The sequence below is a fragment of the Lissotriton helveticus genome, chromosome 7 (assembly GCF_964261635.1).
Source record: "Lissotriton helveticus chromosome 7, aLisHel1.1, whole genome shotgun sequence".
In the NCBI taxonomy this organism is placed as follows: Eukaryota; Metazoa; Chordata; class Amphibia; order Caudata; family Salamandridae; genus Lissotriton; species Lissotriton helveticus.
The window spans coordinates 1,792,870,294-1,792,897,841 of record NC_136068.1 but is presented as its reverse complement, the minus strand read 5'-3'; the positions used below and the strand labels follow the sequence as shown (position 1 = coordinate 1,792,897,841).

Genomic DNA, 27,548 nt, shown 5'->3' with positions numbered 1-27,548 from the left:
ATGGTACTTGATGAGGGTGCTGGCGTGAAGTTGTTGATTTGTTTTCCTCTTGGTTAAATATATTAGTTGCTTTATGTTTTGCTCTTTAGACCTACTTGACGTTTCTTGCGCAATTTCCTCCCTGATCAATGAGTATATTTGTTCCACGTCTTTTTCCTCAAATGCAAAGGTGGAGGCTTTGGCCTCTGTGCTTTTGGATATTTCTTCATAATTGTTCATAGTGCGTCTTTATTGATAATGCTTTTTCAAAGTTATGATGCGTGTTATTTATAAGTAATTTGCTCTTTGCACTGATTTTGTCGCTATTGGGCATACCCTCACCTTGACACTATGTACTAGTATGTACCCCTAGGTAGTTACTTGTAGCCTTAGCATCACCGTAGCGAACAGAGTTGAACAAGCACCATATCATTCCAAGTGCACCTGGTTCTATACCACGATCTTCCTACTTTTATATTTTTAAGTTTTACTTTTTTCTTCACGTTTTGATTCTAAATATGAATTTCTTGATCATCGTTGTCTTCCAGACCCTACGTTAAAACATTTAATATATCACACATAGATACGAGTTATCCTTAAGTCAGACCTTAACTCTAAATTCCTGAGTCTGTTGTCTAGTTCTATCTAACAGGCCAAACCACGTGACATCCAAAGGTTTGAATAGGAGCAAGGCGGGAAGCTACGGCTTCACCGGCGTCCTTTGGAAAGTATCTTTGGATAACCTTTACCCGTTACTAAACAGGTCAGTGTCAATCACCGCGTAAATCAAGAAAGAGTTTTGCGGATTACCGCGTTAAACACAGGTACTGACACATCCTTTTTTCATTCCACCCGTTTCCTGCAGATTCATAGGAGAATGCATCACGAAGGGCATGTAAGCAAACTACAGCGTTTAAACGCATTTTTTTATTCTTTCATCTTTTTAGAACACAGTAAATGCATGTAATCACGCATTGCACATGCAATGTACCACCGAGTTAAACAGGTTCTAGAACTTTATATATGCTTTTGAAACTGCAATGAAAAAATGCAAACCACTGTATAGATGATTGTTTTTTAAGGTTGATTGTTCTCTAAGGTTGATTTAACTACCGTCAATAACTATCTGTATATATTATTGCTCCTAGAGTCTATTTCCCTGATGAAGAGCATGCTAATAATGCTCGAAATGCATTGGATATGTGGAGAATAACCATGCCCGATTTATAAATGGATTTGTTTGAACTTGAAAAAGAAAATAATTGAAATACATTCAACGCTAATGAACATTAAATAAACGCACAAGATGTGTAATGAACTTTGAATGGAAGTAGTTTTCTTTCACGAAAGGAACATCGTGAATGTGTGTGCCAATTGAGGGATGGAACTAGAGGTTCTCTAGCCCCACAATTTTTGGTTATAGTTACGACGTCGTAGGACACTCGACGCCTCCTTGTTGTGCACCACCAAAGTGTACACTACAGATTACCAGTTGACTAAACTAAATAGCAGTGCATCTATCCAAATAGAACTATATCATTTACCCACCCAGCGTCCACCTGGAAGGATAGCACGCATCATAACTTTGAAAAAGCATTATCAATAAAGACGCACTATGAACAATTATGAAGAAATATCCAAAAGCACAGAGGCCAAAGCCTCCACCTTTGCATTTGAGGAAAAAGACGTGGAACAAATATACTCATTGATCAGGGAGGAAATTGCGCAAGAAACGTCAAGTAGGTCTAAAGAGCAAAACATAAAGCAACTAATATATTTAACCAAGAGGAAAACAAATCAACAACTTCACGCCAGCACCCTCATCAAGTACCATAGGAACCAACGCATACCCCGGGGGCTCAGGATAGCTCTCAAACCCTCCCTATGCAAACACTCCAAAAAATTCCAGGAGCGGTGGTATGAGATTCTGAACAAGTGCTCGCTAGATTTAATTCTTTTAATCATCCAAGAATTATCTGTTATTTTAGAGGAAATCACCGCGGAAATTCAAGAAACTTCCACTGAGCTGGCTAAAATGATGACAGAAGAGGAACTTAAGACTACGTTAGAAGACATGAAAACCCAAATTGACAGACACACCAGGGAAATCAACGAAAGAAAAATTCGTAAATTCAAGCGGGATACCTTGGATTACCGACTAGACGAGGTCTACACATGGGCCGATATCTATGCACAGAAACGAAGAAACCGTCCTTATAACTCAAACACGGACACTTCCTCCACGGACAGTGACCCTAGCCAAAGAGGCCGCAAAGGACAACCCATGAAAACATCACGAGAACAACCTTCCACCGAGGAACCGACCACTAGTCGAACAAGAGACAAGAGTCCTTTTTTAGACCAGGGACAAGCACAAAAAGGAGACCCAGGAGAGGGCAAAGAAAAGGAAAAAGAAAGAGATCCCCCGAACACCAGAAGCACAACAACGATAACCAAAGAGAAAGAAAAGAAATCCAAGAAGAATTAATCACAGAACATCTTGTGATTAACATTAGTGATCAGCAGTTCAGTAACTATGAATTAAACCTACTAGAGAAGGGCACCTCGTTCGTACCCACGACTTCTACGGATCACCTTGAACATGAAGTGAGTTTTTTTAAACTCATGAGGAAACTCAAACTCAGACACTTTTTCGACAACGTAATACCGGAACAACCACAAGAAAGAAAGGACCAACTATTGGGATTACGTCCAGTAAGCACATTCCAAGCGCCAACAAGCCACAAGACACTAGATCTCTTCGAGAACTTAGTAAAACAGGATCTCAAAAAAATCAAACACCAGAAACCCAAAACTAGAAACATCACACAAAAAGATCTAAGCACATTGCGCAAAATAGCAGAAAATGACCTCATAACTCTCACCAAAGCGGATAAAGGGGGAGCAATCGTCATTATGAACACACAGATGTACAAGAACAAGGTGATGGAACATGTCAGTGATCAGACAACTTACCTTAAATTGGAATCCAATCCTACACAAGAATATTCGAAGATGTTGAAACACATCATTGACAGAGCACACCAACAGGGGACCATAACTGAAAGGACCAAAAACTTTTTACTAACCGCCAACCCAAGAAGTCCAAGCCTGAGAATGGTACCCAAAATCCATAAGAACTTGAGAGACCCCCCTATGAGGCCAATAGTGTCCACCAGAGGTAGTATACATCAACCCATAGGACAACTTATTGACAGATATTTACAATCATCGGTACAAGCTACTCCCACGTACATCAAGGACACATCGCAATTTCTGCTGAAACTACAACAAATCCCAGTCATCCAAACAGAGAAAGTGATTTTATGCACTGCAGATGTATGCAGTTTATATACAAGCATACCCCATGACATGGGGATTGAAGCTATGGAGTCAGCCTTACTAAATACGAACCTAGACCAAGATTTCCAACTATTTCTCATGGAGCTCATGTACTTTACCCTCTATCATAGCTACTTCAAAGTGAACGAGGAGTGGTATCAACAACTCACCGGGATGGCAATGGGCAATTCGGCTGCACCTGTGTATGCCAACACCTTCATGCACTGGTATGAAACTCAACATATCTTGAAGAACACAGAATGGACAGATCATTTGAGACTAATACTACGCTACATAGATGATTTTTTCATCATATGGACAGACACGGAAGAAAAACTGAACGCGGCGCTCACAGCATTTAATACTATCGACCAAAGAATCCAACTCACATGGGACATCTCTGACACATCGGTTAATTTTCTAGATGTCAAAATAACGGTAACACCAAAGGGATTCATTACTGACCTGTACGTGAAACCTACAGACAGAAATAACATGTTGCTACATTCTAGCTTCCATGAACCAAACCTAATACGCAATTTACCATATTCCCAGATGGCAAGAGTAAAGAGAATCGCATTAGATGAAAACACACTGGAAACCAGACTCGACGAAATGTCCAACAAATTCCACCAGAGAGGCTATCCGACAACTTTGATACAAGACACTAGAAAGAGAATCGAGAATACAGATAGATCGAAACTGTTAACACCAACACTCAAACCTGAACAACCACGGATAGTAGTGGTTTCTAAATATTCTACTACCAGCAAACATTTCAAGCAGAGCATATTGAAACATTGGTCAATCCTCAATCTTGAACCAGATTTCAGAAATGCTTTCAGTCAACTACCACTTTTTGCATACACCAGAGCGAAAAACTTGGGCGAAATGTTACAAAACAAACCAAAGGAAAACATAATGTATGCAGGGACAAAGCCCTGCTTAAATTGCGGACACTGCAATAACGTTATCAAGGGCAACATTGTGAACCATCCAACTCGGGGTAATCCCATCAAGCTCAGAGTAAACGCAACATGTGACACCAACAATCTAATATATGGTATAAAGTGCCCTTGTGGAAAAATGTACGTGGGCAAAACTGAGCGTCGAATCAAGATACGCCTCACAGAACATAAGTCCAACATCAGGCTTAAAAATATGAAATCAGCATTGTCTGCGCATTTTACAGAAAAACAACACAATGTTTCTCAAATGAAATTCATTGTACTTGAGACAATTCAAAAATATGAAGGTAGAGACAATAACAAATTTCTCTTGAGACGTGAAAATTATTGGATCCATAAATTATCCACGCAAAACCCGATGGGGATCAACGAAAGGATTGAATTTTCATGTTATTTATAAGTAATTTGCTCTTTGCACTGATTTTGTCGCTATTGGGCATACCCTCACCTTGACACTATGTACTAGTATGTACCCCTAGGTAGTTACTTGTAGCCTTAGCATCACCGTAGCGAACAGAGTTGAACAAGCACCATATCATTCCAAGTGCACCTGGTTCTATACCACGATCTTCCTACTTTTATATTTTAAGTTTTACTTTTTTCTTCACGTTTTGATTCTAAATATGAATTTCTTGATCATCGTTGTCTTCCAGACCCTACGTTAAAACATTTAATATATCACACATAGATACGAGTTATCCTTAAGTCAGACCTTAACTCTAAATTCCTGAGTCTGTTGTCTAGTTCTATCTAACAGGCCAAACCACGTGACATCCAAAGGTTTGAATAGGAGCAAGGCGGGAAGCTACGGCTTCACCGGCGTCCTTTGGAAAGTATCTTTGGATAACCTTTACCCGTTACTAAACAGGTCAGTGTCAATGACCGCGTAAATCAAGAAAGAGTTTTGCGGATTACCGCGTTAAACACAGGTACTGACACATCCTTTTTTCATTCCACCCGTTTCCTGCAGATTCATAGGAGAATGCATCACGAAGGGCATGTAAGCAAACTACAGCGTTTAAACGCATTTTTTTATTCTTTCATCTTTTTAGGACACAGTAAATGCATGTAATCACGCATTGCACATGCAATGTACCACCGAGTTAAACAGGTTCTAGAACTTTATATATGCTTTTGAAACTGCAATGAAAAAATGCAAACCACTGTATAGATGATTGTTTTTTAAGGTTGATTGTTCTCTAAGGTTGATTTAACTACCGTCAATAACTATCTGTATATATTATTGCTCCTAGAGTCTATTTCCCTGATGAAGAGCATGCTAATAATGCTCGAAATGCATTGGATATGTGGAGAATAACCATGCCCGATTTATAAATGGATTTGTTTGAACTTGAAAAAGAAAATAATTGAAATACATTCAACGCTAATGAACATTAAATAAACGCACAAGATGTGTAATGAACTTTGAATGGAAGTAGTTTTCTTTCACGAAAGGAACATCGTGAATGTGTGTGCCAATTGAGGGATGGAACTAGAGGTTCTCTAGCCCCACAATTTTTGGTTCTAGTGGGGAAGTGCCACTTCTAGACATTGATGTGTGTGTGCAGTGAGGGTGCTGGAGCGTGATTGGCTGGAGCTGGCTGGCAAGCCTGGCTCCAGGAAGTCTGGATGGGTCTGCCCAGGAGTGAGTGGAGAGATCAGCCTGAGTGATTTGAGGGAGGGGTGCACCTGGTTCCTGAATGGGGCTGGGCTTTCCCCACACAATGCTGGCACCGCCCCCTGTGGTGCGTCATACGACCCTAGCCTCCCTAGTGAATGAAAGGGGTGGTTGAGCCATCAAGGGTGCTCCAAAACCAGCTGCGACTGGTTTCTCCCCCACCCTGCACCTACAGACAAAGGATTGTACAGTATAAAAAGGGGCTGTGTCCCCATGAATGTTGTTCTGTTCTGTTCCAGGATCCTGCCAGAGGGGGTTGCTGCTGTTGCTGGGGCCAGGAGGACCACCACTTGGATTGTCTCCCTGCCTGGAGACCCAGTGAGCTGGCTCTGGGCCCAGCCTTGCCCCCCTGCCTGCCTCCAGAACCTTGCTGGAGCTGTACTTTGCCCCTGGCGCCTGGGAGCGCCCTGTTCTGCTTCTAGCGCTTAAGAGCACTTTATTTTTGCTTATAGCATCTGGGAGCGCTGTATTTGTCGCCTAACGCCTGGGGAGTGCTTCATCTGCCTTTAGCACTTGAAAGTGCTTCATGTGCTTTGGCCGGTGCCCACACGGCATTTGACCCGTTGATTTTCCGTTTCTTTAACCCCGAGCGAGTGCCCACCTCACTTCATATTTCCTGAGGGAAGCTGCGGACATCCACCGAAGGCCGCGCTGGGATTGGCCCAGCCGGCCGAGCCTCCCGCCGCGTCTTCGGGGGAGGAGGGAGAAGCAGGAAGCAGCCTGCATTGACGGTCCCGAGGCTCCCGAGCGAAGGGAGAGCCCCGGGAAAAGAGAATAGTCCAGCCGCAGCCCCGGAGAGTCCCAAGGAGCGGGAGCTCTCCGCCTACAGCCGCTACCCAGAAGAGCCCAGGAGAGAGGAGCTCACGCCGCGAGGAGTCGCCGCCTCCGACAGCCGGTGAGTGCGGGCGGGATCTGGGACGCTCCTCTGCTCGGGGAGGTACCGTGGGCTCAGAGGCAGGTTGGTGTGCTCAGAGCGGCCCCGGTTGGCAGCGGGCCGCTCCCACGATCTCCGGGGCCCTATTTTGTTTACGAGCCCTGTGAGGCTCCCGAGCCCCTTTGTTCTCGAGTCCAGGAAGGACTCCAACGACGCCTGCATTTTCTTTACTTAGAGCCAGAGAGGCTCAGCGGTGCCACACTTGGTCTTCGAGCCCCGAGAGGCTCCAGGCGCCACCTTGTTGTTTTAGAGCCTAGCAGGGCTCAGGGGGCCACAGTCATTACGAGCCCAGAGAGGCTCACAGTCAACCTTCTTTGTTTAGAGGCCAGCGAGGCTCTTGGAGGACACCAGTGCTGTGGTTAGAGCCCCGAGGCTCCCACGCTGTGTTTCGCCCCACCATTGTTCTTGAGCCCACGAGGCTCCAACGTTGGCCCATCATTGATTTACAACTGTCCAGCACTTAGTGGACAGTTGCCACGTTTAGGTTTGTTCTTGGCTGCTTGCGCAGCCTGCCCTGACATTGTGGACTAAGGGCATTTCAGCCCTTGCGAGGCCAGTTGGCCTGAGGGACAGTTCTAGTGTTGTGCTACGTGCACCCTGCGCATTTGTGATTTACTTGCTTATGTGATTCCTGCGCAAATGTTCTACCTGCACCTCTGAATGTGTTTTTATACCTCATGTGCAATGTGTTTATGTTTCCCTCCCCTTTGCTAAAAGTGACCTGCTTAGATGATTGTTTTATGTTTCCTTCCCCTTTGCTAAAAGTGAACTTCTTAGAGGATTGTTTTATGTTTTCTTCCCCTTTGCTAAAAGTGACCTGCTTAGAGGATTGTTTATGTTTCCTTACCTTTGCTAAATGTGACCTGCTGGGGTGAGGGTTTTCCTTCTATAGGTCCTGATAATAAGGTCCTAGTTCCCTGTGTGATTTTCCTAAGGTGGTTAGGGTTGCGTAGGAGGTATTTACCCTTTACCATATAATTACTGGTTGTGTGCTACATATACTATTTTTAATGCTACAGTCATTATATGTTCTATGTGCTAAGTGTTATACCTACAAGTGCTAACTCTAAAAGTGCATACCCCTGACAGTGGTCCCGGTGGCCCTGTCCTGTACATAATCCCTTGTAAATTCTGCCCGTGCCTGTTGGCACATTGTAAAGTGTGTGTTTTATCTAATGTGTTTTTTATTATAATACAAAGGCTATTTTTGATATAACCTTGTGTGGAGTTTCCTTTGTGGTGGGCCTTGGGTGTTGTTGCTGGGTGCGCGCGCAAACGCTTTACACATCGCCTCCGAGATTAGCCTTGCTGCTCGCGTCACGTTACCTAGAGGGTGAGCAGGCGTTATCTTGGTGTGTAACTCCCTTGCCCTGACCTTGGAAATGGTGATCCCTGACTGACTTTGGCGTGAGCCTTGGCCGGCCGGGGGTCCCGTTTCTAACATTGGTGGCAGGCGGTGCGGATTGGACTTGCGTTTGCGCTGTACCACATATGCGACAGGCCGCACTACAAAGCTCTGCATTTTTAGTTAGATAACCACATTTTGGGGAGTATTGTTTTTTAGGTGAAGTTCAAGTATTTCTTCTCCTGAAAGGTGTCATTTTGTAATTCTGTCCAGTACATTTGTTCCCCGCCCTGCTCCCAGATTGGTAGCTGTGTCGCTTATGGTCAGGTTGAGAAATCAGGGGTGGCAGAAACTGCCTTACCGAGGGGGGGGGGGGGGTGAATGAGTGGTGTGTTACACTGGACAGAGGAGTGCAAGTTCTCTGAGATAGGGAGCTTGCTGAATTTTTTAATTGTATACTCCTGTTAAGCTCAGACCCCTAGGTTCCCTGTGTCAAACTCTTTTTGAGAACGTCCACCAAAATGGAGCCTGCTTTTGATCTCTGTGGTCTTTTTAGATACAGTAGGTTAGAGCTAGTCAGATTCTGTGAAGAGGGAGGCATGGAGGTGAGTGAGTCAGATACTCAGTCCCAGCGTAGGGACAGCCTGATCCAATGGCAAAAGGATCAATGGGATCTTGAGCACAGTGAGAGAGATAGGGCCCGGGCCGCACGCCATGAGGGTGGTGAGTCTGAGGGGAACCCTGAAGAATATGGAGTTGATGAAGATGACAGTGAATGGGCACCAGCAGATAGTGAGGACCCCATAGATAGGGAGTCCCTTGCTGGGTCCAGTGTCAGTACCAGCGCCCCATCCCTTGTCCTGGGCCCAGAGGAGTGGGAAAATAGGAGGCAAGAAAGGGAGCATCAGTTAGCTATGGAAAAACTCCAGTTAGAGTATGCCCAGGCTATGGCGCAGCTGGGTGTTAAGAAGCAACAGCTAGAGATCGAGACGGTCTTAGCGCAGGAGAGGATAGAGGAGGAGAGAAGGGCCATCATCCGAGAGAGAGCAGCCCTGGAGGATAGACTATCTCCTGCGCACAGTTTTAATTTTCTGGATTTCCCAGGGAGGGTCGAGTCCAGTGGTGGCAGCTATTTTAATGTCAGTGTAGAAAGTCCCACTCTCAGTTCCCCGTGTATGGTGCCTGTTTCCAGAGAAGAGAAGTATCGGTTGAAGTTCAGGAACCTTAGGAGACTGCCTCACCAGGATTGGGTGGGGTTTGTGGATGACTGTTCCGATGCAGAGTGTGATTGGCTGGCGTCTAGGCCGGACCGGAAGGATGGGGGAGCCATGTATATGGTTCTCATAGAGCAGTTCCTCAGTATTTGTTGTCCAGAGTTGCGCCAGCACCTGTTGAGGTTGGAATGCTTTACCTTGGGACCTTGCAAAGGAAGCAGACCGCTGGGAAAATGCGAGAGGTTCTCTGGAGTCATTAGTGAGTGATTCCAACAATAGTGGGTCAGGTGTCCTCCAGCCCAGCGTGGTGGAGGAGGGTCAGTGTAGCCCAGCTAGGTCCCAGTATAGTGAGAAGGGTGTAGGGGCTTTCTAACTGTCTCAGTGGAGCGGGAGTGAGTGTGTGACCGAGAGTCCCCAGACAACCGAAGCCCTACCTCAGAGCCTGGATGGTTTCTTTAGGGAACAACAGGTTGGGGACCTAGGCTTGCCTATTAGTCCACTTGAGGGTGATCTCCTAGTGTGTAGAGGACCTGGAGCATCTGTAAGCGGAGCTTCTATGGTTCTAGAGTCTGGCAGTACCGCTCCAGTAGGGAGGGTACAGGAGTCCAGCGAAAGGAGCGATTGGGGAAGAGTATGTGAGTCCCCAGAAGTCCTGGAGTGCCAGGCAATTATTCCACCGAAGGGTTTAGACCAGAGGTTGGGAGGCCAGGTTCAGCCTGACCTGAAGGGTGGGACTTGTGTAATCAGTGTCCTGACCAGTTCTTCTTCCAGAGGTACCACCCCGGTTGGGAGGGAGCAGGACTCTGAAAGGGGGTGCAGAGGGTGGGAGAGCCCACCTCTGACCCCGGTGCAACCTGAGGGGTTAAACCCTAGGTTGGGAGAATGGTGTTATGAGGGTACCCCTCGCAGGAGGAGGAGGAACCCTAGAAGAAGAGGTAGGGGGAGGAGAGCCTTCCCTGAGACTCCTGGTCCGCCTGAGGTTGTAGACCCTAGGTTGGAGAGCCAGTGGCAGTCTAGCCCTGTCTTGCAGACAGGAAGGGTGGAGAATGGCTACTATGTGCCAGGGGTTACTACCCCCCACTCTGTGAGTAGGCAGGAACCAGTGGCACCTGGGTGGCCTAGGGCCTAGTCCTGGCCGAGGACAGCTGGAGAGTACCAGTGGGGTAGCCCAGTTAGTCCCTACAGTAGTTTCAGAAGGAACCCCAGGGGTTCACCGTGGCGTAAAACAGGAGGGTGTCCCTGCAGTTGCGGGCCCGCGTCCGTGTTTTATCACCCCAAGCAGGGAAGCCCATCACGGTGATGATTGGTCTGCCCTGCGTTTTTGGCTGGAAGGTGGTTGTGTTGGACATGGCCCTTCTGGCTGGGTGCGCGCGCAAACGCTTTACACATCGCCTCCGAGATTAGCCTTGCTGCTCGCGTCACGTTACCTAGAGGGTGAGCAGGGGTTATCTTGGTGTGTAACTCCCTTGCCCTGACCTTGGAAATGGCGATCCCTGACTGACTTTGGCGTGAGCCTTGGCAGGCCGGGGGTCCCGTTTCTAACAACCATCATTCTATCTATCTATCTATCGCCCTCACTCTATCTATCTATTGCCCTGACTCTATCTATATATCTATCTATCTATCACACTCACTCTATCTATTGATCGTCCTCACTCTATCCATCTATCGCCCTCAGTCTGTCTGTCTATCTATCTATCTATCTATCAATCGCCCTCACTCTATCTATCTATTTTTCTATCTATCTATCGCCCTCACTCTCTCTAACTATCGCTCTCTCTAACTATCGCCCTCACTCTATCTATCTTTCTATCTATTGCCCTCACTCTATCTATCTATCTATCGCACTCACTCTATCTATCTGTCGCCCTCACTCTATCTATCTATCGCTCTCACTCTATCTATCTATCGCCCTAACTCTATCTATCGCCCTTATTAAAAACTTTAAATTTGTATTATCAGTAGAATCTTTAGTCATGTTAGTTCTTGCATGTGTTGTCAACTGGCAACAGTTAACTCGATAGCATGAGACAACAGAAGAGGTTTCATAGAAGTGACTGAGACTTTGTAATGGAGCTTTTTAACTGCAGATTTATTTAGGTGGTTGTCTATTCAATTGTTTTCAGCGAAATGTTCCAAGCATACACAAATCATTCTTGGCCCACCAATAAAAGAAACAGTTTATACTAATGTGCATATTAGTTTCTGTAAGTGCTGTCGTGCAGGGGCATGGGGTAGAAGAAATATCAGTGCTCTAGATAGGATATGGTATTTCCTCAAAGATTAAAATATATCTTTCCTGGTCTAATTTCAATACTTGTTGCTCATCCATAAGTTAAACTGCTCAGAGTTGCTCTGTTGCCATTCTAGATCTGTTTGGAAATGCTGACATAGTAACTGTTGACCATATGCCGGTGTTTTTCCAGTATTCTAGTCAATATGTGCCTCCGGGTTCTTCTCGAAGATGTATGTGAAAGCAGTATTCTTGTGGAATGTCATTGTTCCGTGCTGAACAGATGGAGGCAGACACCTATATGTTTTAATTCGATGCATATAGTCCTTTTTAGGTCTCGCGGAGCCAACCCCATACACACACAACTCCACACACACACACAACCACACACACACACAACCACACATCAACTACATAGACAACAGCACACACAACCCCACACACACACACACACACAACCCGACACACACACACACAACATCCCACACACAACCCTACACACACACAACCCCACACACACAACCCCCCACACACAACCCCCCCCCACACACACACCCACACAACCCCCACACACCCATACACACCCCACACACACACCTACACCACACACACACCCACACACACACCCACACACATCCACCCCCACACAACACACCCCCACACACACACACACCCCACACACACACACCCACACACACATCCACACACACAACCACACACACACAACCACACACACAATAACACACACATCTATCTATCTATCTCACTATCTATCGCCCTCAATCTATTGCCCTCACTCTATCTACCGCCATCACTCTATCTATCTATCTATCTATCTCCCTAACTCTATCTATCGCCCTCACTCTATCTGTCTATCTATCTATCTATCACCCTTGCTCTATCTATCTATCTATTTATCTATCTATCAATCGGCCTCACTCGCTCTATCCAGCCATCTCTCTATCTATCTCACTCACTCTATCTATTGCCCTCACTCTATCTGTCTATCTATCGCCCTTGCTCTATCTATCTGTCTATCTGTCTATCTATCTATCTATCTATCTATCTATCTATCTATCTATCTATCTATCTATCTATCTATCTATCTATCTATCTATCTATCTATCGGCCTCACTTTATCTATCGCCCTCACTCTATCTGTCTATCTATCGCCATTGCTCTATCTATCGGCCTCACTCACTCTATCCATCTATCTATCTATCTATCTCTCTATCGCCCTCACTCTATCCATCTATCGCCATCATGCTATCTATCTAATGCCCTCACTCTATCTATATATCTATCTATCTATCGCACTCACTGTATCTATCTATCGCCCTCACTCTATCTATCTAGCGCCCTCACACTATCTATCTATCGCCCTCACTCTATCTATCTATCGCCCTCACTCTATCTATCGATCGTCTTCACTCTATCCATCTATCGCCCTCAGTCTGTCTATCTATCTATCTATCGCCCTCACTCTATCTATCTGTCGCCCTCACTCTATCTATCTATCTATCTATCTATCTATCTATCTATCTATCTATCTATCTATCTATGTATCTATCTATCTATCTATCGCCCTCTTTCTATCTATCTATCTATCTATCGCCCTCACTCTATCTATCGCCCTCACTCTATCTAGCGCCCTCAGTCTATCTATATATCGCCCTCACTCTATCACCCTCACTTTATCTCTCTATCGCCCTCACTCTATCTATCTATCGGACTCACTCTATATATCTATGTATCGCCCTCACTCTATATATCGCACTCACTCTATCTATCTATCTATCTATGTATCGCTCTCACTCTGTCTATTTATCGCCCTCACTATATCTATCTATCTATCTATCTATCTATCTATCTATCTATCTATCTATCTATCTATCTATCGCCCTTCACTCTGTCAATCTATCTATGGCCCTCACTCTATCTATCTATCGCCCCTCACTCTCTCAAACTATCTGTCACCCTCACTCTATCAATCTATCTATCCCCCTCACTCTATCTATCTATCGCCCCTCACTCTATCAATCTATCTATCGCCCTCACTCTATCTATCGCCATCACTCTATCTATCTATCGCCCTCACACTATCTATCTATCTATCGCCCTCACTCTATCTGTCTATCTATCTATCTCCCTCACTCTATCTGTCTATCTATCGCCCTCACTCTATCTATCTATCTATCACCCTCACTCTATCTATCTATCGCCCTCACTCTATCTCCCTCACTCTATCTGTCGATCTATCTCACTCACTCTATCTATCTATGTATCGCCCTCACTCTATATATCACACTCACTCTATCTATCTATCTATCTATCTATCTATCTATCTATCTATCTATCTATCTATCTATCTATCTATCTATCATCTATGTATCGCCCTCACTCTGTCTATCTATCGCCCTCACTCTAGCTATCTATCGCCCCTCACTCTATCAATCTATCGCCCTCACTCTATCAATCTTTCGCCCTCACTCTATCTATCACCCTCACTCTATCTAGCTATCTATCGCCCTCACTCTATCTATCTATCCATCTATCCATCTATCCATCCATCTATCTATCTATCTATCTATCTATCTCACTCACTCTATCTATCGCCCTCACTCTATCTGTCTATCTATCGCCATTGCTCTATCTATCGGCCTCACTCACTCTATCCATCTATCTATCTATCGATCTATCTATCGCCCTCACTCTATCTATCTATCTATCTATCACCCTCACTCTATCTAGCTATCTATCGCCCTCACTCTATCTATCTATCTATCTATCACCCTCACTCTATCTCTCTATCTATCGCCCTCACTCTATCCATCTATCGCCATCATGCTATCTATCTAATGACCTCACTCTATCTATATATCTATCTATCTATCGCCCTCACTCTATCTATCGCCCTCACTCTATCTATCGATCGTCCTCACTCTATCCATCTATCGCCCTCAGTCTATCTATCTATCTATCGCCCTCACTCTATCTATCTATCGCCCTCACTCTATCTATCTATCTATCTATCTATCTATCTATCTATCTATCACCCTCCTTCTATCTATCTGTCGCCCTCACTCTATCACCCTCACTCTATCTATCGATCGCTCTCTCTATCTATCTATTGCCCTCACTCTATCTATCGCCCTCACTCTATCTATCGCCCTCAGTCTATCTATATATCGCCCTCACTTTATCTCTCTATCGCCCTCACTCTATCTATCTATCGGACTCACTCTATATATCTATGTATCGCCCTCACTCCATATATCGCACTCACTCTATCTATCTATCTATCTATCTATCTATCTATCTATGTATCGCTCTCACTCTGTCTATTTATCGCCCTCACTATATCTATCTATCTATCTATCTATCGCCCCCCACTCTATCAATCTTTCTATCCCCCTCACTCTATCTATCTATCGCCCCTCACTCTATCAATCTATCTATCGCCATCACTCTATCTATCGCCATCACTCTATCTATCTATCGCCCTCACACTCTCTATCTATCTATGTATCTATCTATGTATCTATCTATCTATCTATCTATCTATCTATCTATCTATCGCCCTCACTCTATCTATCTATCGCCCCTCACTCTCTCAATCTATCTATCACCCTAAATCTATCAATCTATCTATCCCCTCACTCTATCTATCGCCCTCACTCTATCTATCTATCTATCTATCACCCTCACTCTATCTATCTATCGCCCTCACTCTATTTCATGTTCTGGGGCTCTTAATTTGGATTCTTCTTGCATCCTAAATTTGTAGATTGCTTTTCTCATTTTAAATATATGACTACATGGAAAGAACATGGTTGGACGAGCTACTTACGTTGCACAAAACTTAGCATGTATCAGAAGTTAAGCTGATTCATTCTGCTTTTATTTTTTTTACAGACTTTTATATAGGGCGAACTTGACCCGAATCTGGTATCAGAGGGCTTTACATAGCACCATTTGCATTGAATGAGGACACATTGCATTTTTGTTAAGCACAGGGAGAATAAGTGATTTGCCCAGAATCACAGGATGTTCAGCGTCATTGCTGAGACTCGAACCCAGTTCCCCAGATTCTAGGTCGACCGCCCCAGCCGTTACCAACAGGTAAGCTTTGAAGCAGAAAAAGGTTATTAGCTTTAATCAGGCAACCAGCTGAGGGTGTGGACATCACTTAGCAGCATTTTCCAAAGCAGAATGTGTCATTCTTCTTTATCCCAATAATTCCAAAGTCTACATCAATTTTGACCATGCTTTCTGATTTACAGTACATTTGGCCTCTGTAAGTGGCGTTAAAGATGCAAGGACATGACAGACTTTCAGATAACACTACTTGGAGTCTATTGTTCTGGTACTCAATTGAATGTAAGTGTTTACAGTGTAAACCCATACTGTTCATTTCACCGAATTCCAATTTTTGAACAGATACATTCTTAACAGACAGAATTCAAAACCAACATTATGCATATATGATCATCCACACATTCTTCATAAAGTGTGGACCACTGGTGCTGTTCCAGCAAAACACCAGTTTCGTGTGGTGGCATTTGCTAGTTTGATAGGTTCATTCAGTTGTACCTAATGTATTCTTATTATTGTACAGCGCTAGCTTGAATGCCCGTCCAAGCACTGTGTGTAGTTAATAAAACCAATTAAGAAAAAAAGACCACATATTTCAACTCTACACCATGACACACAATTCCACTTGTCATCATACCACTTTGCTACATAATTCCACTCCGCTCCAAACCATATAATTGCAGTCCATATAACACAATTCAACTCCAGGAAATCCCACTACACATGATTGTACTCGAATCGTACATTTCAAACCAAATATTTACGCTGCACACTTGTCGACTCACTTCAAAAACACATAATTACACTCTACGAAATAAGTTAAACTTTGCAACATGCCACATAATTCCACACCATATAATACTACTCCACACAATGCTACATAATACTACTCCAAACCATGCCACATAATTTAAAAACCACACAATTCAATACCAAACAATTTTGAACCACACAACATAATTACACTCCACATAAAACCACTCAGTGCCACATAATTACAACCCACATATTTACACTCTACTCAATATAATATAAATACACAACACATGAATGCACTCTACACCATAGCAGAAAGACATAAAAATGCACTCCATACCATGCCACTTATTTTCCCCAAAATATACCTTAGGTCTACACCCACAGTTCCATGCCACACAATTCAAATCAACATATTTCAAATACTCAACACAATTCCACACCATACCACATACCTCCAAACCTTACCACATATTCCCACAACATGAAGCAAATTATTACATGATTCATCTTGACAACATGCCACTCCACAACACAAAATTCAATCCACACAATCCAGGCACACTTCCAGTACACCTAATACTATTTCATTACTATCCTCATAACTCACTAGCACACCATGCCACATATTTCCACTTCACAACACCACACCACACAATTCCACACCACACAATCCCATAACAAACAATTGAAATCCAGCCCTTCTCTCCAACGCACTTCCACTGACCCTTTTATCTAAGCCCCACACACCCACTGCCCCTCTCATCTCTCCCACACATTCCCACTACACCTTTGCATCTCGCAATCCCCCTGCCACCTCACATATCTCTCACATCCCTATCTTCTCTCTATACTGCCTGATCACACATGCTACAGTTTCAAACCTCCTCGGGGTGCCCACTCATCCCCCTCTTGCCTCTCCCTTGAGTGCCCCTCCCACTTGATCCTCTCTCATACTCTCTCCCATCCCTCTCATGTGGTTCGTTTCGAGCACGGTTTCTTGCCCATGCCTTTTCAAAGAGCTGTCACTCAAACGCACATTCTCATCCACTTCTAGCGTGTCTTCTGCATACACAAGCACTCCCTCTTTATGCATCTCTGGCCTGCCGTCCACTTGTTTCTCACTTACTCGTTTAGCTCCTCTAACTAGAGTTCATTCACCATTTCGTACACAAACTATTATCCCTCTCTATCTTCCTTAATATCTATTCTATGCAGATCTCACCCCTATCTAACCATCATGCCCCATAAGTCCACTACACAAATACACTCCGCACCACACACTTCCACCCCACACAATTCCAATCCATCCCACATAATTCCACTCCATACCTCATACATCCACTCCACTCCAAACTAAAAACAATAACAATAAAACACATTGGGAAAATGCATTGTCATTTAAAACGTCAATCGTTCTAACTTGCGAGACCTATTGAATTGCAAATGTTTGTTTTTAGATTTTGGGTCGTAACACCATAAATTTCTTTCATGTATAAAAAAATAAAAAAGGGTTTTTTAAATGCATTACCTCTGCACCATGTTTGAACCACTAGACATGTGTATTGCGCATTAACAACTTCTATTATTTTCCAAGCCAGCTCCTCTGACAGTTTTCTTTGATTTGCACAAGGTCAGAAAGTGACAAGTGGCTGAGCTGAAGCATAGAACTGACCAAAGAGACTAAAGTACATTGATTACCAATGCGAAGGTGTAAAATAGCAAGTGTAAAAACTGGCAGGACACTCTCTAGAGGTTTAAGGCCATCTACACTGAATTTTTCTTGTCAACCCGCTGACAAATTTCTTTATCTATCTTTATCTATCAGTGGTAAACAAGTTGACATTATCTTTTAGCCAATGTCGCTGTGTGCAGAGAAGTAAAGAAATTGCAGCATGAATCAATCTTTTCTTTACTACAACCAAAAAGGCTTTCAAAATACAAAAAGTAAATGCCACATACACTCTCTAGCATCGAAACCTTTCGCAATAATGTATTGCTTATACTGCTACCCAAGAGCAGAACACCACAGAAGGGAGCTATGAAGCATAACTTTAACACAAACGCCCCTCAATCCACTCAGATTTGTTTGACTCAAGCGCAGTCTGGCGCTATACCAAAAGAAACCAAGGCATGAATTTTGTTTAAAATAACATGCAGCGATAAGGGTATGATAAAGGATGAATTTGTTTCAAGGTCAGACACAAAACATTGCGAAAAACCATAAATAGGAGAAAGCAACCTGAGATTGACATGAAAGCCAACATATCCTGAGCAAGGATTGGCCCTGTGGAGCACTGCATACAATGCTGTCAGTAACAGACGTATGGCGCTTTATGTAGTGAGACCTCAAAAACTGGCCCCCTGATGAATAGCAGGGGGTCTTCCTCACAATTATATTGTTTTTGGTGGTACAATGATGCAATGCTGTGGAGCTCTTTAATGTAAAGATAACTTACCTATTGTCAGCTGAACAATTTTCGTGAGACAGACATTATACCCAGAAGGGCAGGCCTCGGGTTCCCTACTACAGGATTGTTCTTCAGTGCTGATGCACCTCACACACAAGATGGCATTGCCTAAAGAAAAGATGGAGACACCTTCTGTCACTACTTTGCACCTAAAAAGAATAACACAGAGGTACTGTATCTAGAATAGTTTTACACAGCGTGTGGGTCATAAATAAGGCCCCCTGTTCTCAGTTTTAACAGATTTTTACAGATAAATACAGACCGAAAACGATTTATTTTCCTGTCTGTATTTATTTTCAAATTTGGATACAAACATAATGAATATGCTACTTACCAGTATGCATCTGTTCTTGGCATGTAGGGCTGCTGACATTCATATCTATAGCATAGATCGCCGCCTAGTGTTGGGTCCGGATGATTGCACATTGTTGTCCTGGAAGAGTCTTCGAAGTATCACGAGATAGGTGGCTCCTCCCCTGGACTACAGTGCGCATGGGCATCGACTCCATCCCCAGATTGTTTTTAGCCATTGTGGCGAAGATGGAGTGTAACAGTGTGAGCGATGGCCATGCTAAGAGTAAGTGTAAATTCTGCAGCCGCTACAGGCGCCGGGGAGGAGGGTGGGCGATATGAATGTCAGCAGCCCTACATGCCAAGAACAGATGCATACTGGTAAGTAGCATATTCAGTTCGAGGCATGTGGGCTGCCGAATTCATATCTATAGCATAGAATATATAGCAGTCCCTCCATTATCGGCGGCCGCCTGTGCCAGCTGCAGACATTTGAAAAAGTGTCTTTAGAACAGCCTGCCCAACAGCTGCTTGCTGCTTGGAGTGCACATCTACACAGTAATGTTTAGTAAATGTGTGTGGTGTAGACCATGTGGCTGCTCTACAAATGTCTTCCAAAGGGATATTACCAAGGAAAGCCATGGAGGCCCCCAACTTGCGGGTGGAGTGGGCTCTTGGGGGGATCGTTAAAGTGCGCTTAGCCTTTTGATAGCAGATTTGAATACACTTAACGATCCACCTGGCTATACCTGCTTTGGAAATGGGGTTGCCTTTGTGTTGGGCAGAAAAGGCAACAAAGAGTTGTTTAGTCTTCCTAAAATCTTTGGTCCTATCAATGTAGTACATTAAAGCTCGTTTAACGTCACGAGTGTGGAGCATTCTTTCAGCAACTGTCTCTGGATTTTGAAAGAACACAGGCAGTTCAATAGTCTGATTGACATGGAACTGTGAAACCACTTTAGGAAGAAATTTAGGGTTAGTGCGCAGCACCACCCTGTTGGAGTGAACCTGTATGCATGGCTCTTGTACGGTGAGCGCCTGGAGCTCACTAACACGTCGCACTGACGTAATGGCTATCAGGAAAGCCACTTTCCATGTCAAGAACTGAATCTCGCATGAATGTAGAGGCTCAAAGGGTGGACCCATCAGTCTGGTGAGGACCACATTAAGGTTCCATACAGGAGCTGGCGGGGTTCTGGGAGGAATGACCCGTTTCAGTCCTTCTAGAAAGGCTTTAATGGCAGGCACTCTGAAAACTGAGAGATGCTGCCTGTTTTGGAGATAAGCCGCTATGGCAGATAAGTGTATCCGAATGGAAGCGTACGCCAGATTTCATTTGTAAAGATGTAACGAATAACAAATTATGTTGTAAGTAGATGCATCAAGCGGGTTGATGTGTTCTGCACAGTAAATGACAAACCGCTTCCATTTGGCTGCATAGCATGCTCTGGTGGTGGGCTTTCTTGCCTCCCGTATGATATCCATGCAGTCGGGAGGTAAGTTGAGGTAGCCAAATTCTAAGACCTCAGGAGCCAGATCGCCAGGTTGAGCTGTTGCTTATCTGGGTGCTGAATGTCGCCATGGCTCTGCGTCAAAAGTCTGGGTGTGAGGTGCAGCCTTTGATGCGGTACCACGGAGAGTTCTAGAAACGTGGTGTACCATGGTTGGCGTGCCCACGTTGGAGCAACCAGGATGAGTGTCATCGAGTGTTGCTTTAGCTTTCGTGCCACCAGCGGTATGAGAGGTGCTGGGGGGAAAGCGTACGCAAATCTGCCTGACCAGTTCATCCATATCGCATTGCCCTGCAACTGTGGGTGAGGGAACCTGGCGGCATAGCTTTGGCATTTTGCGTTTTCCCTTGTGGCGAACAGGTCTATCTCTGGATGACCCCACTGCTGGAAGTACGGGCGGAGTACTGATGGATGTATCTCCCACTCGTGCATTTGGTGGCTGTACCTGCTGAGCAGATCCGCCATCTGATTGTCCTTGCCCGGGAGGTGTTCCATGAGGAAGTTGTTCCTCTGAATGGCCCACTTCCACATGCTCTGAGCCAGATGAGACAACTGTGGAGAGTGTGTACCTCCCTGCTTTTGAATATAGTACATGGCTGTCATGTTGTCCGTCCGGATCAACACAACTTTGTTGCACAGATGTACCTTGAATGCCTTCATTGCCATGAAGATTGCCATCAGTTCTAGGTAGTTGATGTGCATCTTCTGTTGCTGCGTTGTCCATAGTCCCTGCACCGTGTAGTGGAGTACATGAGCTCCCCATCCCTGGAGAGATGCGTCTGTTGTCATGATAATCTGTGGCACAGGCTTCTGGAACGGTCGGCCCTTGCAAAGGTTGTGTGGATTCCACCAATGCAGAGAGTTGTATGCCCGACCGGCCACCAACACTAGGTCTTTCAACTGTCCATGAGCCTGAGTCCACTGGTGCGCCAAGCACTCTTGAAGCAGTCGCATATGTAATCTCGCGTGCGGGACTATGAAAATGCAGGAGGCCATCATGCCTATCAACTGCATGAACACTCGTACCGGAAGCGAGTGTTGTGGTCTGAACTTCTGGATCAGCGACTGAATGCTGTCGATCCTCACAGAATTTGGCTGAGCCGTGGCTGCCAGAGTATTTATCGTCGCGCCCAGATACTGCCGCACCTGGGCTGGCTGAAGGTGCGACTTTGGATAATTGAGTGAGAATCGCAGATTGTGAAGAAGGTGAATGGTGTGGGACATGTTGGCGGCGCACTGCTGGGCTGACTTTGCTTGGACAAGCCAGTCGTCCAGATAAAGGAAGACATGAACGTTTTGTCTCTCCTGAGGTGCGCTGCCACTGTCGCCAGGCATTTCGTGAACACCCTGAGCGCCGTGGTCACTCCGAAAGGGAGGACCTTGAATTGATAATGCTGATTCTGAATGGTGAATCTGAGGTATTTTCTGTGTGATGGATGTAGAGGAATGTGAAAATATGCATCCTTGAGATCTAATGTTGCGAGGAAATCTCCGTGATTGAGCAACGGAAGAACCTGCTGCAGCGTGAGCATGTGAAAGTGTTCTGAGAGAATGTACTGGTTGAGGGTCCTGAGATCCAGAATGGGTCTGAGGGACCCGTCCTTTTTCGGGATTAGGAAGTACAGGGAGTACACTCCTGATCCTCTTTCCTCCACCGGCACCAGCTCTATTGCCCCTTTTTGCAGCATGACAAGCACCTCTTGCTGCAATAAGTGCAAATGCTCTGTTGACATAGGACGGTGCCTTGGTGGGATGTTGGGTGGAGTGGACGTTAACTCCAGGCACTAACCGTACTGGATAAGTTTTCTGACCCACCTGTCTGTGGTGATGGATTTCCAGACTGGCAGGAACTGCTGGAGTCTCCCCCTGACAGGTGTTGTATGGTCGGGGGGCAGTGACAAGGCGTCACTGTTTGTTGGTGGCGGAGGCTCTGGAGTTGTTGTTTCCACGACCTCTGCCCTTGGTGCTGTTGCCACGATAGCCGCCTCTATTCTGCTTGTTGTAAGAGGTCTGCGCCCCACTTTTAGTGTACTGTGTTTGCTGGGACATCTGGCCTCTGGAAACACCTCTATTGCCTGAGCGACGAAAAGTACTACCCCATAACTGTTGGGACTGGAGAGCCCCCTTGGACTTTGCAGTCTCGGTGTCTTTCTTTATTTTTTACAGGGTGGTATCCACCTCCGGTCCAAATAAGTGATCAGGGTTTACAGGCTGATTGAGTATGGTGGTTTGTATCTCCGGTTTGAACCCGGAGATTCTGAGCCAGGCCTGACGCCTCAGCATCACACTTGTGTTAATTGCCCTGGCCGCGTTGTCTACTGCGTCCAGTGCACATTTAATAGAAGCATTCGAGATGAGCTTCCATTCCTGAATGAGCATCTACGCTGCCTCTTTATACTCATCGGGCAAGTGCTGTAACAGGGTCTCAAGTGTATCATAGTGTGCCCTGTCATATCTGGCCAGGAGTGCCTGAGTGTTTGAAATACGCCAGATATTGGCCGCTTGAGCCGCCACCCTCTTCCCTGATGCTTCTAGCACTTTCGATTCCTTGTCAGGGGGAGGAGCATCACCAGTAGTTTGAGAATTTGCCCTCTTCCGGGCATTAGAAACAACCAAAGAGTCCAACGGCAACTGTCCCTTGATGTAGGTAGGGTCGCCAGGTGCCGGCTTATACTTTTTCTCAATCCTGGGGTTTATAACCCTGGCACGTGTGGGTTCCTTAAAAATGTCTGCAGCATGTTTCAGAACCCCCTTTAGCATTGGCAGAGTCTTGACAGTCTTTTCAGAGGTGGAAAAGGTATCAAACAGGAAGTCCACCTCAACAGGGTCAGCATGCAGCTGGACGTCATGATTTTTAGCCGCCCTCTCATTGAGAGCATTGAATGCCGCAAAATCCTCGGTAGGGGAGGTTTTGACATTGTACACTTGAGTGTCCTGGGCAGTGTGCGGATCCTCAGGGTTCCCTGCATCTGCCCATGAGTCCTGGTGATCCTCAGGATCAGTGTTGGCAGGGAAGTTGTACTCCTCATCATCCCCCTCCCCAGCCTCCACATCTGAATAAGTGGGTGAAGGTGAAGCAATGGTCCGAGGCCGTGGATCAATTGGCTCCACCAGAACTGGGGAATCCGTAGTAGGCTTTTTGCATTTCAAGGGAATGATGTAGGACTCCATAGGCTGTGCCGGCGTGATCTTTCTCCTGTAGAGTGAAAGTTTACCGGTGTCAGCGTCGATAAATTGTTCCGACTGCTCCTCCATTTGGGGTTGTCGATGCTTCAAGCTCACCACTGGCTGTGGAGGCCTCGACCCCGTGGACACCTTCATGGGCGCGTCGTCGACCGTCCTGGGTGCGAACGCCTTCGGCGCCTCTTTCGGCGGCAGCGTGAACTGGATTTGCGCCGAGGATTTTGGCGTCTTGGCAGATGGCTTCGGGGTGGAAGTATCCTTCGGATCGACCGCGGAAGCCTTGTTCCTGATGAGTTGCAAGGAGTCCGACACCTGCTTTGTGAAGGAGGCGGACGGTTTCGCCAACCCGACAGGCGTTTTCAGTCTACCAGCATGTGCAGACTCGAGCACAGAACTTTTGGCCTTCTCCGGTCGAGGTGCAGGAACTGCCGCTGTTGGAGCGCCGTGTCCTCCGTCTGTGACGACGGCCTTCGGCGCCGACGGTTTCGGGTCGGCGGCCTTGACAATTGGTCTTGGTGCCCCAGTCTTCGGCTTGACGCCCTTGAGCGGTTTGGGCTCGACGCCCTTGAGCGACTTCGGCTCGACGCCTTTGAGCGACTTCAGTTCGATGCCCTTGAGCGACTTCAGTTCGACGCCCTTGAGCGACTTAACCGGATCGACAACCTTCTACGGCTTCGGCTGCCCTGACATGTCGGAAGACGAGGAGGCGACCGGAGCGACAGACGTCTTCTGTTTCGACAGCGTCTCTATCACTTTCGGTTTTGTCGAGACCGAAGCTTTCACTTTCGGTTTTGATTTCACCAATGGCGGCTCCGCAGAAGTGTCCGTAGTCAGGCCCGTAGGCGAGACCGTGGATCGAGGTGTAAGGTCTTGGGTAAGGCCATGTGGCGATCCCTCGACCTGAGCCGTAGTGATTGTTAGATTGGGGCATAACTCTTCACCTGAGCTATCTTCCGTGGCCCCATAGGCCTCATTGTCGTCTCCTACCTCGTCGACGACTTCTTCTGCATGGATGACTTCGACGTCTGTGTCGTAGTTGTAGTCGATCTCCTCTGCCGGAGTAGAAAGCGGCTCTCGAAGTTCTTGCTGGTCCGCTTCTTCCCCCTCGAAAATGTCCACCAGTGTCGGGGCCGTCTGCCGGGCCTCCTGGCGTGCCACGCGCCGAAGTCGAATCGTCTTCTTCGAGCGAAAACGGGAACAAGTCATACAGTTGGCTTCATCGTGATCGGGTGACAGGCACTTGTTGCACACCGGGTGGACGTCGATGTGGGGATACTTCGATCCGCACACGGGACATTTCTTGAACGGCTCCGTTCCATGATGTGTCGTTGAAAGTCTTGTTGCGTCGACTGGGCCTCGAGCACCGAAGAGCCACGCGACTCCTCTGGAAGTCCGACTCGGTAACTGAGCCGGAACAGAGCTGGGCACCGAACGCAAGACAATACCGACGGTAACGGAAAAGGCCTTCGGGCCTAAAGGAAAGTTTTTATCGATTCCGATCTTGAGAGATCAAATATGCATCCCAACCCAATGGCGGAAAAAAACAATCAGGGGATGGTGTCGATGCCCATGCGCACTGTAGTCCAGGGGAGGAGCCACCTATCTCGTGATACTTCGAAGACTCTTCCAGGACAATAATGTGCAATCATCCGGACCCAACACTAGGCGGCGATCTATGCTATAGATATGAATTCAGCAGCCCACATGCCTCGAACATTCAGTTCTCTTTTTTAGTGAATCTATATGCTGCTGTCAGTCATAACTGTCAGGCCAAAAAAACTGAAACCTAGTATTAAAGCTTAACCCCTTCGGTGCTCATTGCGGTCGAGAGCCGTCATGAGACACAGTGGGCTTGTGCTCATGACGGCTCACGGCCATCATGACCAATGGCCCCGGAAATCCCTCTGGTGTGGGCACCAGAGGGATTCCCTTTACACCCTAAGAGCCTCGGGAGCTGGGTAAGTGCTTCCCCAGCTCACAAGGCCCCCCTGGTTTTCCTGAAATGACGATCCTCGCGCACTGTGCGTTGACATAATTTCAGTGAAACCAAAACTGAAATGAGCCAGGAGGCTCATTTCAATTTCACGTCCTACATGCTTAGCCCCCTAAGCACGTAGAAAGACGAGAGAGGTATCTTTGGAAAGGAGAGAATCTCCAGTGGATCCCTGCTTGGAGATCACCCCAGGAGGGCGATCCTCAAGCAGGGATTCACCAGCTAGACACCAGGGAGGGAGGAGCGGCCCCTTGGGCAAGGGCCTTTGCTCCCCCCAATTAAATTTGGCACAACTTAGTCTTTTTGCGACCCCTGGAGGGCAGAAAGCCAACTAGACACCAGGGATTTTTAGTATATAAAAATAAGGGGGGGGCTGCCCAAAACGGGCATGCCGCCACCCCCTACAAAAACAACAGTCTTTCTGCCCCCTGTCAGATGGGGGCAGTAGGAAATTAGGAAATTTGTGTCAGCCCAGTGACGCCACAACTTTCCCACACAAACATGTGTGAAAAAAGTGATTTTTTTTCGGCTAAATTTGATGTTTGCAGGGTATACTGGGTAAGGAAACATTGGGAGATCCACGAAAGCCATACCTCCCTGGGTGTCTAGTTTTCAGAAATGTGTGGGTTTGGTAGGTTTCCCTAGATGGCCGCCGAGCACGGGGCGAAGAACTCAGGGGACCCCCCTTGCAAAACCAGGTGATTTTGAGATAGGCAATTTTGATGTTGCCTCAATACGTTTTAGGCCCTTTCCTGTCGCGGGTACTAGAGCTTTCAACACGAGTATGGCACCATTTTTATCGGGACACCCGGGGGAACGCTGGGTGGTATTACATTTGTGTCATCCCGGTGATGCCACAACAATGTGTGGAAAAAGTGATTTTTAAGCTAACTTTGAAGTTTGCAGGGGATTCTGGGTAAGTAAATGTTGGAGATCCACGCAAACCATACCTCCCTAGAATCCCCAGGGTGTCTAGTTTTCAGAAATGTGTGGGGTTGGTAGGTTTCCTGTTGTAAATCAGTTATTCATGTAACATGGCTGACAGTGGTCGTTAGCCCTTCCTTTGTGTTCTTACTTCCTCAGCCTCACAGAATACCTATGTGTGTTCTAACTTGTACCGAGTGTTCTATTCTTGTCAGTTGATGATCTGGTCAGCTGGTGAGGTACAGCTTTGAGCAGCACCTCGCACTAAGAACCCAAGGCAGCTCCTCCATCTGCTGCCAGCAACGTGGCCACAAGAAGGAAAAAACCTGAAAAATGAGGGAAAACTAACAAAAGAAAACAAGAAATCCTCCAACTGTGAGTAAATTACTTATCTCTGGCAGTGCCTCACAGCAAGAACCCCCATCTATCCACCTATTTGCTGCCTAGGAAACGAGTAACTGAAAAAACAAGAAGAAACCACTCCCAAGTATCCTTCACATCAAGTACCAGCCTCAGTGTCATTTAAATTGATGTGCGACAGAAAAGGTAAGATCCACGAATGAAGCGGTTATGTTCTCTGAGGATTTGCACTTGAAAAGTGCTGATCGGGCGCATGGTTCGGGCCCCGGCG

General features: G+C 46.1%; 1 protein-coding gene across 5 annotated transcripts in view; it reads right to left on the bottom strand.

The window, feature by feature from the left end:
• LOC144770772 (phospholipase A2 inhibitor gamma subunit B-like) overlaps window positions 1–27,548 on the bottom strand; it is a 686,557-nt gene that overhangs the window by 478,704 nt on the left and 180,305 nt on the right. For all 5 annotated transcript variants that reach the window (XR_013599011.1, XR_013599010.1, XM_078655520.1 and 2 more), the window contains exon 3: window positions 19,004–19,123. Coding sequence is in view for 3 of the 5 variants with exons in the window: in XM_078655520.1 (XP_078511646.1) it covers window positions 19,004–19,123 (120 nt within the window). In the remaining 2 variants the exon portion in view is untranslated. The remainder of the gene's footprint in view (window positions 1–19,003; window positions 19,124–27,548) is intronic.